At 32.8% G+C, this 17,927-nt stretch overlaps 3 protein-coding genes across 5 annotated transcripts; 2 read left to right on the top strand and 1 right to left on the bottom strand.

Moving 5' to 3' along the window:
- The first annotated feature begins 3,781 nt into the window (after positions 1-3,781).
- Positions 3,782-5,236, top strand: LOC143573723 (putative serine/threonine-protein kinase PBL3). The gene is made up of 5 exons (XM_077058524.1): positions 3,782-4,036; positions 4,118-4,257; positions 4,381-4,513; positions 4,620-4,749; positions 4,856-5,236. Exons 1-5 carry the CDS (start codon positions 3,782-3,784, stop codon positions 5,221-5,223), a joined length of 1,026 nt encoding a protein of 341 aa, XP_076914639.1. The 3' UTR covers positions 5,224-5,236.
- A 4,737-nt stretch (positions 5,237-9,973) lies between these two features.
- Positions 9,974-11,841, top strand: LOC143573721 (putative serine/threonine-protein kinase PBL3). The gene is made up of 6 exons (XM_077058523.1): positions 9,974-9,986; positions 10,075-10,424; positions 10,506-10,641; positions 10,765-10,901; positions 11,001-11,130; positions 11,239-11,841. Exons 1-6 carry the CDS (start codon positions 9,974-9,976, stop codon positions 11,604-11,606), a joined length of 1,134 nt encoding a protein of 377 aa, XP_076914638.1. The 3' UTR covers positions 11,607-11,841.
- A 1,762-nt stretch (positions 11,842-13,603) lies between these two features.
- Positions 13,604-16,622, bottom strand: LOC143573735 (uncharacterized). Of its 3 annotated transcripts, none has more exons than XM_077058533.1 (4): positions 16,355-16,622; positions 15,490-15,944; positions 15,110-15,349; positions 13,604-14,606 (listed from the first exon to the last, which is right to left on the bottom strand). In XM_077058533.1, the coding sequence occupies exons 3-4, from the start codon at positions 15,248-15,250 to the stop codon at positions 13,854-13,856; spliced, it is 894 nt and encodes a 297-aa protein (XP_076914648.1). In that variant the 5' UTR covers positions 15,251-15,349; positions 15,490-15,944; positions 16,355-16,622; the 3' UTR covers positions 13,604-13,853. The 3 variants fall into 3 exon arrangements, with proteins under 3 accessions (XP_076914648.1, XP_076914649.1, XP_076914651.1); XM_077058534.1 differs by having other exon boundaries at positions 15,490-15,917; XM_077058536.1 differs by lacking the exons at positions 15,490-15,944; positions 16,355-16,622 and having other exon boundaries at positions 15,110-15,430.
- Positions 16,623-17,927: the final 1,305 nt, after the last annotated feature.

Below are 17,927 nucleotides of genomic sequence, written 5' to 3'. Positions count from 1 at the left end.
AATAAAATTATAATATTTCCGAAGTTAGTTGGCCATTTAATTCATCTTGTCATAATTAGAAAAGTAACCGAACATGATTATCAACTTGATGAAATTGCATGAAATCATCCAGCTTATAAATAGTAAATACTAAATACAATATGGTATACACCGACCGGGTTGACACCTGTACTTCATCAACACCATCTTTACCGTCAAAACCGAAAAGAGTGAGATAATGTTATTTCATCTCATTCACAATATAAACTCTCATTTTCTTCATATCATCATAACAATAGAGTTGAAGAAGAAGAAACCAAGTGCTTCAGGATCCATCTCTGATATTATTTGTTTGCATTTTGCTTAAATTGATCTCTTCAACTTTTTTTATTCAATGGGCAACTCATGTTTGAGAATTAAAAGATTTGATGCCAGTCATTGTCGCTATGCCCCACCTCAAAACCATGGTATAATTTCTCTTCCATATATATAAATGTACAATAACTTGAATCCTTACTATTTTTTTAATTATAATTTTTAAATCTGGTATTGATAATTTCGCTACGATTTTATGTGAGATCTTTCTTTGTATTTTCGGGCTTCTTACATTCTGTTGTCCCCTTTATTTCTTTTTAATATATTTGGCCTTAAAAATTAACAATAAAAACAAATAAATAAATAAATAAATAATAAAAATTAAAATAGTAAAGTGTTTAAAGAATATTAATACTTACTTTTTGTTTGATGGCTGTGATTAACGTCTTGGTGGTGGATCTTAGGTTAAAATAATTTATTTTAAATAATCCCTAAATTAAAACACCATTAGGGTTTGAAGTTTTGGGGATTGAACTTATTAAAATTATAAATTAAGTCTATAAATTTCATACATTATGTGAACAATTCAGTAGTCAAATGTGTAATCAAGCTGAATCAATAATTTTATTTTTTCTCGATCAAGGAATTTAGTGACAACATATCTGAGAAAGTTAAGGGCATTTTAATTAGGGTTTTAATGTTTTCATAAAAATATCAACACATTATGTTATTATTGGAATTCAAACAAACAATATACTTATCATTTCTGTTATAATGGAAACTGAGAAGTATTTTTTATTCAAAAGAATAAAGCAAGAAAAGGATAAATCGACTCGCACGATTGAATATGAATAAACGAAGAAATTAACAATCGAAATATCGGTTAAAATAATCGATTAAATTGGTGACGCATTCCTATATACCACCATTACGTGGTATATATACATGCATGTTTGACAATTATACAACCGAAAAACGGTTGTGATAAACCGCCAAACGTTAACAATAACTAATATATCGTAACGGTAATATTCTACCAACCTAACTTAATTACATAATCGTGCAAATTTGAATGAACTTAACGATAATAAGTAAACATACTAAATTAAAGTTAAGTTATTTTAAATAATCCCTAAATTAAAACACCATTAGGGTTTGAAGTTTTGGGGATTGAACTTATTAAAATTATAAATTAAGTCTATAAATTTCATACATTATGTGAACAATTCAGTAGTCAAATGTGTAATCAAGCTGAATCAATAATTTTATTTTTTCTCGATCAAGGAATTTAGTGACAACATATCTGAGAAAGTTAAGGGCATTTTAATTAGGGTTTTAATGTTTTCATAAAAATATCAACACATTATGTTATTATTGGAATTCAAACAAACAATATACTTATCATTTCTGTTATAATGGAAACTGAGAAGTATTTTTTATTCAAAAGAATAAAGCAAGAAAAGGATAAATCGACTCGCACGATTGAATATGAATAAACGAAGAAATTAACAATCGAAATATCGGTTAAAATAATCGATTAAATTGGTGACGCATTCCTATATACCACCATTACGTGGTATATATACATGCATGTTTGACAATTATACAACCGAAAAACGGTTGTGATAAACCGCCAAACGTTAACAATAACTAATATATCGTAACGGTAATATTCTACCAACCTAACTTAATTACATAATCGTGCAAATTTGAATGAACTTAACGATAATAAGTAAACATACTAAATTAAAGTTAAGTTATATAAACATGTCTAATAGACTTCCCTAAACTTAATGTTAGGGGTAGTCTTTGGCGGTGAAACAGTCGTCATTCAATTGAAGGAATCTCCACTAAAGAACCGTACATGAGATTTTATGTAGAGAAAGATACATAGAAATTAGATATGTATCGTGGTGACATAAATTCCTTCCTACAACTCATTAGCAGCCGCCTCAACAACTTTTCTATCATTCTTAACTCATTAGTTGCCTCCTCAACAGTTTCTGTATCATTCTCCAAATCAAAACGTCTTCTTTTTCCAAACTTGTTTTCTTCTAGCTGATCATTCCCCTTTTAAAGCGCAAAGCCATTAATTTTCAGTTTGTTTGTATAATTTCTTCATGCTCTTGGATCCACTAGGAGTTGGTGTGCCTTTAATGGCACCAACTTCATCAACCTCCTTATCGTTATTTGCTACTCGTTAAACCAGCTTGTAGTTCCAGATTAGAACATCCAAGTATTGGATGTACAAGATACGAATCATGATCCCGTCGTCAATTTCTAAACCATTGTTGATGTCGTATTCACACCCATAAGATAAACTAACTAACATGCTTATAATTAAGTTATAATTACCCCTTAAACCTTTACCGTGAGATACAAATCAAATAAATCAATGATCTTATCGTTTACCAAAGTTTAAGGGAATGGTCTAGAATCAGAAAGTTTCAAGTAAAAATACAAAAACCATTCTACCATTTTCATAAATTTTGTTTTCAACACAGTTCCTAAATGAAAGACATAGGCTGGATCTTCAAATGTTTTAATGAAATTAGCGCAGTCATTGAAGGTTTCGAAGGTGATAGAAGTCACCATGTTGTTAACAGATCAGCCCATATCTTCAGAAATACTAAAATCATGGGTATTGAAGTTATCCGCAAAATGTTTGTCTTTCTTATGCTCGGGTGTAGGAGAAGAAATTAACTAGATGTTCATTCGCAGATTGTTGTGCCCATCGCTCATAGTCATCAACTTCTATTATTCCCTTGTTTGATTTATCAAATTATACAACCAAAAAGCAGTAGTTGTGATAAACCACCAAACGTTAACAGTAACTTATCGTAACGATAATATCTAATTACTGACCTAACTTAATTAGATAATCGTACAAGTTTTAACGAATATAAAGCTAATACATAAACATACTAAATCAAAGTTAAGTTTATGAGTTCTCATTCATTAACAATAATCTTTTTTTATTAACAAAGGCCATTTGATTTCATTGAACTATAGAAAAGGAGGAATTTGTAATTATGGTTGTGAGATTATTGTGGTTGACAGCGATTTTGCGCATTCATAGACGTTTGTGTTTTAGTGTACATCCAAGATAGGTTCTAATTAATTGATCTGTTATATTATTGATTACAGATTAACACACACACACACTAGACCTATCGGAACCCTAAGGGGCCGATTGCAGTTATGCTAAGTCTGTTAGTATTAACCGACATATCCTAGTTAAATAAGTGATTAACAAAGAACTAGTTTATGTATGTGTCGTCTAATATACAAATGCATCGTGATGGATTGGATTAATTGAACTATAGAAAATATGCTTTCCCTATGACAACTTCAACTTATTTTAACGTTTTCGGGATTTATAATAATTTTAGGAGGGCCGAACGAGTCATACAGAAGCAGTGGCAAGACACTAGTTGCGTATCCTTTACCGCTTCCACCACAACATAGCTCTGCGTGCGCTCAACATATGCCAAGTCCGAGTCCAAGGAATGGGAATATGACATTGTCCGCACATTTGAAGGTGTTCACATTTTATGAGCTTTATATTGCTACAAGATATTTTTGTTCAGATGCTGTTCTAGGAGAAAGTGGTTTTGGCTATATATACAAAGGGTGGATCAACGAAGAAACCCTATCACCAGCAGAACCTGGTGAATCAAGAATGCCTGTTGCAATCAAGGCTCTTAATCCCATAGGTTTGCAGGGTGATAAAGAGTGGTTGGTAAGTGTTTGTTTTCATACTATATAATTATTCTTTTAGTTGTTATAGTTGTTCTAAGTTAAAGATGTATTTAATTTGCAGACAGAAGTTAATTATCTTGCTCAACTTGACCATCCAAATCTAGTAAACATCATCGGTTTCTGCTGTGAAGGGGAAAACAGTTTGTTGGTATCTGAATTCATGTCTCAAGGCAGCTTGGAGAATCGTCTTTTCAGTCATGCGTGTAAGTTTTCTTCTTGATGTATATGTTCCTAGTCATATGCGTTTTTTATTATTCGTATAATAATTACATGTTTACTTACATGTGTCCATGTATGCATAAATATATGTCCGATTTTAGGGAGTGAACAGCCTCTTTCATGGGAACTTAGGATGAAGTTGGCCGTGGAAGCTGCTCGAGGGCTCTCTTTCTTGCATGATTCAGCGTCAAGAGTTATATATCGCGGATTTAAATCTTCTAAAATCCTGCTAGACATGGTATGTATAGTTGTACACCCCATGATTAAATTGCCATTCACCAATATTGCTATTATGGTCTTGTTTCATATATACTCAGTTCACCTTTTGCCTTTTGGGTTTTTAGGACTACAATGTGAAGCTATCAGATTTTGGATTTGCAAAAGCTGGTCCAATAGGTGATGAGACTCAGTTGTATTTTACAACTCAAGTAATGGAAACAGAAGGTTATACCGCCCCGGAATATATAGCCTCAGGTTCATTTCAATTCATTTCCTCTTGATTTGTCCATTTTTTACATAAAAGGGTTCAAAAAAATAGTAACATAACACTTGTATGAAGTAATATCACCTATGTGTACAGGGAGACTTGCAAAACCATGTGATGTGTATAGCTTTGGAATAGTATTGTTGGAACTCATTACAGGGCGACGTGCCATTGATAATAAACGGTGCAGCGTAGAGCGTAACTTGCTAAATTGGGTAACGTCTCAACTGATAGAACCAAAGAAAATACACAGGATCATGGATGTTAAGTTAGAAGGCCGATACTCACGAAAGCAGGCCTTCATAGTTGCAAGTCTCGCCTGTGATTGTTGTCGTCTGGATGCCATGCGTCGCCCCTTTATGTCCGATGTACTATTCATTCTTGAAAAGTTACTCTTATCTACTAATGCAAAGCACCAATCAGAAATGTCAAGAATCAATGGAGATGGTCCCAGCAGGTGTTGATTAGTGAAGATATATATGATAATGCATATAGTTTAAAAAGGGTTTGTTGAGAGCTAGCAAAGTGAGCTGGAGAGAGTACTTTGACATGTTTGTTTTTTATGGCTTTTAAAATAGTGTTCTTGTGTTCTTCTTCCTTTTGCATCAGCTAGATCAAGTTTTGTGTATAAACAAGCCTCTCGAAGGTAAACAAGCTAGGATCACTGTGTCGAGGCTCCTTACATTTACGTACTTGTGAGATGAACTACGGACATAATTACAATCACAATCTTTTGAAAAACTATTGCACCGCAGGTAACATAAGGTACTTGAGTTAAAAAGGAGCATGAACACGCTATAATTGTTGGCCCTGCAGGCAATCCACTGCTCTTTTGGCGATCACATTTTTTTAGAACACAACTCAGACATGAAGCAAGCCGCAAAACGACCACATAATCTACAAGAGCATCATATGGAATCATAAGTTAATAGTAGATTACGAAACAAATTATATTCACACAGAACCAAATAATAACATTAACAGACCGTACATGCTTTTCATAAAATCTGAGAGAAGTATAAGGTGTGTTAATACTAGAAATTTGTATGAAGAGTAACTGAAAGAGAAGAAGTGAAAACCAATACTGAAGCAAATAAATCGGATCTCTATATTTAAAGAATCAGTATTCATAAAATTTTAATTTTTAGAGATAAAGATGGATATCCTAATAGAGATACATAATAAAAGAAATCTTGAAATTTTAACGATACAAATTCTATTACATATGCTAAAAGGTCTAAGCATATACTTTTATCTTTATACAACCATAAAAAGTGATGGTTTGTGTGAACAGTATTACCACCATCTTTTTATAAACATAGTAGGAAACAAGACGTAACGAAAAGAAGGCGTTTGATCTGATAGCAAGCGCGATGTGTCTATATATGTGACGCACGTTCGAATCTCTAGAAGCCACTCCCCGATCGGTTCAAAACAAAATTTTTAAATGCTTGCTACGCACCCACATAATGCTTGCCACACACTCGATCACATGTTTTATGTATTTAATTATTTATGTATTCTTTAGTATTTTTCTAAGTTTTATGCATGTTTTTTTTTCTTTTTTGGCTAGAATTTTTAGCTTAAGTGTTTTTGTTTTTGTTTTTTTTAAGATTGTTGTTTTTCTTTTATTTGTTGCCTGATTTTCTTTATTTGAATTTGTTTTTATGTGACACCTTTTTCTTTTTTCTTGATTTTTATTTGAATTGGAATTTGTTTAAAACATTGTCTTATATATTATTTTTATGATTTGCGAAGTGTTTACTGCCAACATCTATTATATATATGTGTTTGTATATATGGCAATGAAATTTAACCAAGAATGCATTGTATTTGAACATATATAGAGCGACTTTGTTTATCTATAACTCTTCCCTCGAACAACTCAAAACCTAATTATTTTAAACGTTTTGTCACACATTCACATTTTTTTTGGTTTTTATTATTAATTTCAATATTTTATATTTTTATATTTACAAATAAATTTTATACCTTTGTTTTGTTTTTCCTTTTTTTTACATTGAATTTTTAAATCTTTTTACATTGTTTTTTTTAATTAATGATTGGTTTCTTCTTTATGTTTTTGTATGATTTACTTTTCTTTCTTTCTTTTTTTCTTATATTTTGCAAAGTGTATCAAACCACGGCAAACAGTTTATCATATTACATTCACATGTTTGAGCAAATTGATAATCACATTTTATTCACCATTAAATCGTGTAAAATATTCAAATTTGATATTTGATAAAACTTTATATGAATTCAAATTTGAATTAAACTTATACATATGGTATTAAAATCAAAACTTTCATATAAGTATTTTACTTATGTGGCTATGTACATAGTGATACATTTATTACACAACAAAAACAATCATCATTTAATAGTAAGTAAGTCATAATAAAATTATAATATTTCCGAAGTTAGTTGGCCATTTAATTCATCTTCTCATAATTAGAAAAGTAACCGATTATGATTATCAATTTGATGAAATTGCATGAAATCATCCAGCTTATAAATAGTAAATACTAAATACATATATGGTTTACACCGACCGGGTTGACACATGTACTTCATCAACACCACCTTTATTGTCAAAACCGAAAAGAGTGGGATAATATTATTTCATCTCGTTCACAATATAAACTCTCATTTTCTTCATATCATCATAACAATAGAGTTGAAGAAGAAACCAAGTGCTTCAGGATCCATTTCTGATATTATTTGTTTGCATTTTGCTTAAGTTGATATCTTCAATTTTTTTTATTCAATGGGGAACTTATGTTTCAGAAGTAAAAGATTTGATGCCAGTCAATGTCGCTATGCCCCACCTCAAAACCATGGTATAATTTCTCTTCTTTATATATAAATGCACAATAACTTGAATCCTTCATATTTTTTTAATTATAATTTTTATATCTGGTATTGATAATTTCGCTACGATTTTATGTGAGATCTTTCTTTGTATTTTCGGGCTTCTTGCATTCTGTTGTCCCCTTTATTTCTTTTTAATATATTTGGCCTTAAAAATTAACAATAAAAACAAATAAATAAATAAATAAAAAGTAAAATAGTAAAGTGTTTAAAGAATAATAATACTTACTTTTTGTTTGATGGCTGTGATTAACATCTTGGTAGTGGATCTTTGGTTCTATTTAAAATAATTTATTTTTAAATAATCCCTAAAACACCATTAGGGTTTGAAGTTTTGGGGATTGAACTTATTAAAATTACAAATTAAGTCTATAATTTCATACATTTTGTGAACAATTCAGTAGTTAAATGTGTAATCAAGCTGAATCAATAATCATTTTTTTTTCTCGATCAAGGAATTTAGTGACTACATATCTGAGAAAGTTAAGGGCATTTTTATTAGGGTTTTAATGTTTTAATAAAGATATTAACACAGTAGGTTATTATTGGAAATCAAACAAATAATATACTTATAATAATTTTTGTTATAATTGATACTGAGAAGGATTTTTGATTCAAAAGAATAAATCAAGAAAAGGATAAATCGACTCGCACAATTGAATATGAATAAAACGAAGAAATTAACAATCGAAATATCGGTTAAAACAGTCGATTAAATTGGTGACGCATTCCTACCACCATTACGTGGTATATATACGTGCATGTTTGAGAACTATACAACCGAAAAACGGTTGTGATAAACCGCCAAACGTTAACAATAGCTAACATATCGTAACGGTAATATTTTACCAACCTAACTTAATTACATCAAATTTGAATGAACTTAACGATAATAAATAAACATACTAAATTAAAGTTAAGTTTATAAACATGTCTAATAGACTTCCCTAAACTTAATGTTACGGGTAGCCTTTGGCGGTGAAATTACAGTCGTCATTCAATTGAAGGAATCTCTATTACAGAACCGTACATGAGATTTTCTGTAGAGAAAGATACGTAGAAATTAGATATGTATTGTGGTGACATAAATTCCTTCCTACAACTCATTAGCAGCCGTCTCAACTGCTTTTCTATCATTCTTAATCATTAGTTGCCTCCTCAACAGTTTCTGTATCATTCTCCAAATCAAAACTTCTTCTTTTTCCAAACTTATTTTTTTCTAGCTGATCATTCCCCTTGTAAAGCGCAAAGCCATTTTCAGTTCGTTTGTATAATTTCTCCATGCTCTTGATCATCAACCTCCTTATCGTTATTTGCTACTCGTGAAACCTTGTAATTCCAGATTAGAACATCCAAGTATTGGATGTACAAGATACGAATCATGATCCCATCATCAATTTCTAAACCATTGTTGATGTCTCATTCACACCCATAAGATAAACTCGCTAACATGCTTATAAGTTATAAGTTTATAACCCTTAAACCTTTACCTTGAGATACAAATCAAATAACTCAATGATCTTCATGTTCATAAATTTTGTTTTCAACACAATTTGAATATATGTTGGATCTTCAAATGTTTTAAGGAAATCAGGGTAGTCATTGAAGGATTCAAAGGTGATAGGAGTCACCATGCTGTTAACCGATCAGCCCATATCTTCAGAAATACTAAAATCAAGGGTATTGAAGTAATCCACCAAATATTTGTCTTTCTTATGATCGGGTGTAGGAGAAGAAACTAGATGTTCATTCGCCGAATGTTGTACCCGTCCCTCATAGTCATCAAGTTTTATTATTCCCTTGTTTGATTTATATTTAGAATCATCAAATTATACAACCAAAAAAGTTGCTGTGATAAACCACCAAACGTTAACAGTAACTTATCGTAACGATAATATCTAATTACTGACCTAACTTAATTAGATAATCGTACAAGTTTTACGAATATAAAGCTAATACATAAACATACTAAATCAAAGTTAAGTTTATGAGTTCTCATTCATTAACAATAATCTTTTTTTATTAACAATGGCCATTTGATTTCATTGAACTATAGAAAAGTAGGAGTTTGTAATTATGGTTGTGAGATTATTGTGGTTGACAGAGATTTTGCGCATTCATAGACATCTGTGTTTAAGTGAACATCCAAGATAATTGCTAATTAATTGATCGGTTATAAATAATTGATTACAGATAGACACACACACACACTAGACCTAACGGAACCCTAAGGGGCCGATTGCAGTTATGCTAAGTCTGTTAGTATTAACCGACATATCCTAGTTAAATAAGTGATTAAGAAAGAAGATCTAGTTTATGTATGTGTCGTCTAATATACAAATGCATCGTGATGGTTCGGATTAATTGAACTATAGAAAACATGCTTTCCCTATGACAACTTCAACTTATTTTAACGTTTTCGGGATTTATAATAATTTTAGGAGGGCCGAACGAGTCATACAGAAGCAGTGGCAAGACACTAGTTGCGTATCCTTTACCACTTCCACCACAACATAGCTCTACGTGCGCTCAAAATACGCCAAGTCCGAGTCCAAGGAATGGGAATATGACATTGTCCGCACATATGAAGGTGTTCACATTTTATGAGCTTTATATTGCTACTACATATTTTTGTTCAGATGCTGTTCTAGGAGAAAGTGGTTTTGGCTATATATACAAAGGGTGGATCAACGAAGAAACCCTATCACCAGCAGAACCTGGTGAATCAAGAATGCCTGTTGCAATAAAGGCTCTTAATCCCATAGATTTTCAGGGTGATAAAGAATGGTTGGTAAGTGTTTGTTTTCATACTATATAATTATTCTTTTATTTGTTATAGTTGTTTTAAGTTAAAGATGTATTTAATTTGCAGACAGAAGTGAATTATCTTGGTCAACTTGACCATCCAAATCTGGTGAACCTAATTGGTTTTTGCTGCGAAGGCGAAAACAGGTTGTTGGTATATGAGTTCATGTCTCAAGGCAGCTTGGAGAATCGTCTTTTCAGTCGTGCGTGTAAGTTTTCTTCTTGATGTATATGTTCCTAGTCATATGCGTTTTTTATTATTCGTATAATTATTACATGTTTACTTACATGTGTCCATGTATGCATAAATATATGTCCGATTTTAGGGAGTGAACAGCCTCTTTCATGGGAACTTAGGATGAATTTGGCCGTGGAAGCTGCTCGAGGGCTCTCTTTCTTGCATGATTCAGCGTCAAGAGTTATATATCGCGGATTTAAATCTTCTAAAATCCTGCTAGACATGGTATGTATAGTTGTACACCCCATGATTAAATTGCCATTCACCAATATTGCTATTATGGTCTTGTTTCATATATACTCAGTTCACCTTTTGGGTTTTTAGGACTATAATGTAAAGCTATCAGATTTTGGTTTTGCAAAAGCTGGTCCAATAGGTGATGAGACTCAGTTGTATTTTACAACTCAAGTAATGGAAACAGAAGGTTATACCGCCCCGGAATATATAGCCTCAGGTTCATTTCAATTCATTTCCTCTTGATTTGTCCATTTTTAACATAAAAGGGTTCAAAAAAATAGTAACATAACACTTGTATGAAGTAATATCACCTATGTGTGTACAGGGAGACTTGCAAAACCATGTGATGTGTATAGCTTTGGAATAGTATTGTTGGAACTCATTACAGGGCGTTGTGCCATTGATAATAAACGGTGCAGCGTAGAGCGTAACTTGCTAAATTGGGTAACGTCTCAACTGATAGAACCAAAGAAAATACACAGGATCATGGATGTTAAGTTAGAAGGCCGATACTCACGAAAGCAGGCCTTCATAGTTGCAAGTCTCGCCTGTGATTGTTGTCGTCTGGATGCCATGCGTCGCCCCTTGATGTCCGATGTACTATTCATTCTTGAAAAGTTACTCTTATCTACTAATGCAAAGCACCAATCAGAAATGTCAAGAATCAATGGAGATGGTCCCAGCAGGTGTTGATTAGTGAAGATATATATGATAATGCATATAGTTTAAAAAGGGTTTGTTGAGAGTTAGCAAACTGAGCTGAAGAGAGTACTTTGACATGTTTGTTTGTTTTTATGTCTTTTAAAATAGTGTTCTTGTGTTCTTCTTCCTTTTGCATCAGCCAGATCAAGTTTTGTGTGTAGACGCTCTTGTTTGGCCAAGCTTCTCGTAGGTAAACAAGCTAGGATCATTGTGTCGAGGCTCCTTGTTTACGTACTTGTGAGATGAGCTACGGACAGAATTGCAAACGCTATCTTTTGAAAAACATAACGACATTAAAGACACTCATATTAGCTGCTTGAGTTGCCATAACATAAAACAGCAAAGCTAATTGACTAGTACACCGCAGGTAACATAAGGTACCCGAGTTATAAAGAAGCATGAACACGCTACAACACAGACATGAAGCAAGCCGCAAAACAACCACATAATCTACAAGAGCATCATTTGGAATCATAAGTTAATATATAGTAGATTACGAAACAAATTATATTCACACAAAATCTAGATAATAACATTAACAGATCGTACATGCTTTTCATAAAATCTGAGAGGGCGTGTTAATGCTAGAAATTTGTACGAAGAGTAACTGAAAGAGAAGAAGTGAAAACCAAAATTGAAGCAAATAAATCGAAGCTTAAAAATACTTATAAAACTATGACTGGTATCATAAAAGCAATGCAACATTTATTCAAATTAATATTGATGGTAAGAAAATAAAAACTTACAGATCACACATGAATTATAATCAATGCACAACCCCCATAAAACTTATTGGATATGGTGACATCATTGTGACCACCAAGATACTTAGTGGCAATTGGCAAAGTGCCAATAGTGTCATAGTGTTAACATCAACTGCACAGGCCTTTTTGGTTCAATGTGTGGCAAATGTTCCATTAATGCAAACCAAGGCTTCTTTATCATGACACAACTTTGAAGCTAACTCAATGTCAACACATCTTTGAAACGGGTTTTTTGGCGACTACGTAAAAAAGGACTAACCTATATATAATACCAGTTAAGAAATCGGTATCGGTACTGTTTTGCTCATCCCTTGTTACTCAACGCCTTGTTTTGATTAGGCCTAACGTGTCACTTTTATATAAATCAGAAATCAAATGTCATTCTATTAATGTTTAAAACCTATATTAGGTTCAAAGAATTTCAAGATAAAAATGTAAGCACATTTTTTTCAAAATAAGTCCAAATAAGTTCTACAATGCCTCGCTTTAATTCTTCAGCACTCTTATGTATCTTCGCAAAAGCCCTGATAATCTAGCGTGCAAAAACTACAAGTACGTCTAAGAAAATTTTACCTAAAGAATAGATAAAGTGTAATAACGTAGAAATATTTTCAAAAAGATTTTCAAGTGTATTGAGCAAAATAGAAAAAAAGCCATAATGTGTCATCATATGGAAGTCCATGAGGTTCAATTATGATGTAAGGTAGCTAGCCCATATACGTCTATGTGGAATTAAGCATGTGGGAAAATCGCACAAACTCGTTCCCCACGGTAACATGTTCATTTACGTTTGAGATGACGTTGTGAACTTAACTCACCGTCACAGATGATGCCACATTTTTATATGCCCCGCAATAAAGGGCGTGTGGTTATCCTCATAGGACATGCAAAGTTGTAATGTACATGTAAGTAGCTACACAAATTCCTATGTTACACATGCTTACAAAGTTTATAACTCATTTCTGGTTCCTTCATAAATAATCTATGACTTCATTATATTGATGTTTGTAAATAATTTTGAAGATACTTTAGCTTTAACCATATGTCCTATAGTTTTCAATACTATATGAACGAGCTTTAATACCAAAAGATCTTTCACCTAGCTAGCGGTATCAAAGACGATAAGACTTATTTTTTCAAGGGGTGTAGGTGATCAAGTTCCATTGTTGACTTGTTGTCAATAAAGATGTAATTTAGGATTATATTAAAGAGTGTGTCTATAAAGGAACGAGCTTTAATATCATAATAAAACCTCAAATAAATCACACCAAACACATCTCCCACAAAAGGAATCAAAACAACACCAAAAAGCATAATCAATCCATCCTGAACCAAATTATGGTTTCAATCTTGTAATCTCTGCAACCAGTCACCGCAACATCACCGGCGCCACTCAGCCCGGTTCACCTTCACTGGAAAACAAAAACACAATATCAGAATATGAACATACCAAATATCAAACACAATAGACGAATTACGCACCATTTCCATTGCCATCTCTTGACAATTGGAGAGATCTATCATTCTTAAGTTTCCCATTTGTTTTAGCCATTGGTGAAACTGGACAACTAATATCTGTCATCAAAGGCAGAGAATATCTTCTAGTTAAAGTATTAAAGCTTTCATACCCATCTTGGCCTTTCAGTTTAGCTTTAGCAGATACAGTTGCAGCCATGTAACCTGGAACCAACCGCTTTACCGGTAATGATTCATCATTCTCGATTAACTCCTGTTTTGCCGGAGCACAAACTACTCTTCTTGGTTTCCTTCTTTCTTTAGCATTCTCATCTTTTTCTTCGGTTTTCTTTATTATAACTGTTTCCGCTTCATTCGCCTTGAGTTTTTCTGGCTCTGATATCATGTTTTGGACAGTACTATCATTTGTGTTATGTAAAATAGAGCTGCTGACTTTTCTTAGATTGCGTTTGATCCTCTCGAGAATGAGTTCAGGATTCTCTTCGATGCAATTTATAGATTCGAGTGAAGAAACTTTCCTTACACTTCGTATGGATTTATCGAATTCAGAAGCAATCATTTCCACATTTGTTACTGAAGATCTACGGCCGTGTGGCTTCATGGGTTTAGATAGGTGATTGGATTTTGGTTTTGGAAGAAGCTGCCAACACCGGGATGTAGACCATCGCTCCAGCCAGCTTGTAATTGAATTTGCTTCCGTTGAATTGTAGTGGAAGTGAAGAGGCATTGGTGTAGGAGATGAAGCAAGAATCTGAAGCAACAAATGTGAGTTTATTACTATTACAGTAGATTAGTAGAAACAGTCGTACAGTATGAATCTAACGGACGTCTTGTGTGTCTAGAGACGGTTGTACCCTTTTTGACCATGTAAAAGTGACTGTCCGGTCTTATCATCCAACGGACATCTTATTTATGTTCAGTACATGACGCTAGCCCTAGTCTTTTGGGACGACCGTTTGTGTTTATTGGATGGTCGTTCACTCGTTTGTAGGTGGTGTGGAATTGGATTGCAGACGGTGTGAGTATAGTTGGTCCCATTATTATTTTTTATAAGTCTCTTTAAAGTTTATATATTGGTAATAGTTGTATCTCTAGTTTGAATATTAAGACGGTAATTGTCGTTTTATCATTATCCTTAACTGGTTAGAATTATCATTATCCTTTTCATCGTAATCTCTCGGTATAAAGAGATCTAGTTTTCAATTAGTTAACTTAGATAAACTATTATTCATCAATATCTACTACATCGATTACCTTTCGAGCAAAACCATTTGACGATAGCTTTAGTATTTGCATAGGTGTGCTTACTCCAACAGAACACATGACCTTCAAATCACACGTATTTCGAATATTTCTACCACGAACAAGTGCTTGGAACCTCACAATTCGGAACATACAGTAAAGAGTTGAAATAGCTTGTCGTCTAACCAAATGACCACGAATAAGCGCTTGCAGTCTTATAATGCCTTTTAGTGTCCGAAATGAGCGACGAGCCTAAAACAAAGAATATGTATCTTCAAGCAATTGCCACAAAAATGTAAAACCGGTTATTTAAGCGTGACCCGTTAATATAATTTAAGTTTATGCATGCTACAAATAGGGTCAAGATTACAGTTTAAGCTTAAGGAAATTACCAAACAACCCCTGAAAGCAGCCTGCAAGTGTATAGCAGCTTGTTCTTCTTTGATTCTATCAGATTCAGATTCACTTTGTGCATTTAGTTCTGTTGTTGCTGATATGCATATGTTGTCTTGTGAATTATCAGTCTGTAGTTTCTGTTCTATCTTTAACTCAGTTCTTTGATCTTGGGACACTGGTACTTGATTAACATATATTTTCTTCAATCACAACAAGAATATGAAGTTAAAACTCACCTAATTGTTAATATTCGGTAGTGTGTATTATGTGGCTTTTTAGTGGAGTATAGTAATATATTATTACCTGTTGTTTTGATCTTCTTGATTTCTTACCAAATATTATAGATTTGATCCATCTTCCTGCTGATTTGCCCATTGTTACAAGGTTTGGATTGACAACCAAAAACCAAGCTTAAGCTTCACCCCTATATATTTATTTCCTTCAATTAAAGCTGGTCAGCAATATATATATTAGCATTCCATTAATGGATGTTTATATGATCAAGAATCAAGAACTGAATGTTTGAGAAAACAAAATAAATTAAATTTCAAAATGAAATAGTGGTACAGGAAATTTGGTTGTTATCATTTCGGTTCGTGCAGTATAGTATGATAACCGGAAATATAAAAAAGTCGTAATATGCTCAAAAGGATATCTAAACATGTCTAAAAATTATTATTTAAAAACTTAACTAATTAAAATATTAATAAAACAACAAAAATATGCACTGTTCATACAGTATAATATAATTAATCTACCAACAAGAAGTTGAAAAATATATGGCTTACCTAATCCACTTGAAAACCCTGTGAATCCAGAACATGTTTTTTTCTTTTATCTTTTCTAGGGATATGAACTTACCATATGTGGAAAAAAGCATGGATATGAAGACAATGTTCCTGACACAATAAGAATGTGTTTTACTGAACAACACAAGAACTTAAGTTGGGAAACCGAATAATGAAGAGAGAGAGAGAGAGAGATAGTGGTGGGTGTTTTGTTAATAGCCGTTGATTTAAATAGATGGTGAAGATGGGAGATTGAGTGGAGTTGTGGGTAACCGTAGGGAATAGAGATAGAGAGTAGCTTAGCTTGGGAGTGAGTGAGAGTAAAGAGATAACAACTTTGAGTTGGTTGAAAATTGATATGAAACGCATGATCCTGCATCGTGGGAAGATGCAGAGAGCGTGATCTCTAATGTGGGCCTGCACCACTCTCAAGTGTACCTGACCCGCATGTACAAACCAGGTTTCAATTTCTTAGAGAAATCGTATCTAAACCAGACTCATCAAAACCGGTTCCATCTCTACCACGATCAAGCAAAACCAGATAAAAACCTAGCAAAACCGACCAAAAACACAACCATATCTAGAACCGGTTCCTATTATTTTAAGTTTAATTAATTTGATAATTGATGTATCATATTATACGATTTTTAAGGTTGTTAGACGTATTATTGGTTTTGAAATAAACTTGTATATATATTTGTGTTAGCAATTTGACACATGTCCCATACACAAAGATCTCACAAATCTTGACCCTCTCTAATCTACGTCATGCTGTTGTTGAAATGTATTGGAAAAGCTCAAAGCAGAGTTTGTCGGAGATATATAGCGAGTGCACCGGAAAAGAACACCATCATATCGCTACCATTGTTTAAGCACCCCATATGTGATAGGTTAGTGAAAATGACATTTGCAAAGTGCTTTCCCATGCACGAGGTCCCAAAGAATAACTATAATGGTTTAGTCTTTTCAAATAAATGATGTAAAATTCTAAAATGAACTTATGATGTTAAAATAAAAATATATATATTAATACATTATTATATATGATTAAGAACCTATGTAGCATAACTAAGCATTTCGTTTAATATATATATGAAAGGGATGCATTTGTTTAGAACAAAAAAAGGTTAGAAAGCTATAAAACTGCATAATGCACTATAACATATTGGGAGGCTCTTTACTTCAATTATTGAAGATAATTCAAGTAATTGAAGAGATAAAGTGTGGTGCTAAGTAGCCGTACTATATACTACATTCAAATATAATATACACGTGTATTATGTGGTTGTGAGATAATACTATAAAATGAGAGATAAATTTAGTAAATAAGGTGTTTAAGTTAAACTATAGAGATGAAGTTTAGAATGTTAATAAAATCAATATTGTGTATCTGAATCAATAATTTAATTAATGATATGTTGCAATGACATGGGATGGCACATGTGATAAGGAAAAACAAAAATTGGTTATGGTGGTGTTGAAGAGTGTAGAGAGTAGGACCTTTGTTGTCTTGTACATTAATAAAAGTTAGTAATGCGACACATTCAAAATTCAAAACCAAAATTAATAACCTTGTAGTATTTTTGAAAAGAGTCACGAGACGTGTGTGATATTTGTGTAATGACTAAAAGTTATTCAAAAGAAAG

This window comes from Bidens hawaiensis, unplaced genomic scaffold, assembly GCF_021521415.1.
Source record: "Bidens hawaiensis isolate Kalapana, Puna unplaced genomic scaffold, B.hawaiensis_p1.1 tig00026617_1, whole genome shotgun sequence".
NCBI lineage: Eukaryota > Viridiplantae > Streptophyta > Magnoliopsida > Asterales > Asteraceae > Bidens > Bidens hawaiensis.
This window is presented reverse-complemented; position numbering and strand designations above follow the sequence as displayed.

Excerpts from the sequence above, each read along its gene's own strand:
- LOC143573735 (XM_077058533.1), bottom strand. The coding sequence starts at position 15,250 with ATGTTCCGAATTGTGAGGTTCCAAGCACTTGTTCGTGGTAGAAATATT. Across the intron at positions 14,607-15,109 it reads CAAATGGTTTTGCTCGAAAG|ATTCTTGCTTCATCTCCTAC; the intron begins GTAATCGATGTA and ends TTGTTGCTTCAG.
- LOC143573721 (XM_077058523.1), top strand. Across the intron at positions 10,425-10,505 it reads AGGGTGATAAAGAATGGTTG|ACAGAAGTGAATTATCTTGG; the intron begins GTAAGTGTTTGT and ends TTTAATTTGCAG. Across the intron at positions 10,642-10,764 it reads GGAGAATCGTCTTTTCAGTC|GGAGTGAACAGCCTCTTTCA; the intron begins GTGCGTGTAAGT and ends GTCCGATTTTAG.
- LOC143573723 (XM_077058524.1), top strand. The coding sequence starts at position 3,782 with ATGCCAAGTCCGAGTCCAAGGAATGGGAATATGACATTGTCCGCACAT. Across the intron at positions 4,258-4,380 it reads AATCGTCTTTTCAGTCATGC|TGAACAGCCTCTTTCATGGG; the intron begins GTGTAAGTTTTC and ends GATTTTAGGGAG. Across the intron at positions 4,514-4,619 it reads CTAAAATCCTGCTAGACATG|GACTACAATGTGAAGCTATC; the intron begins GTATGTATAGTT and ends TTGGGTTTTTAG.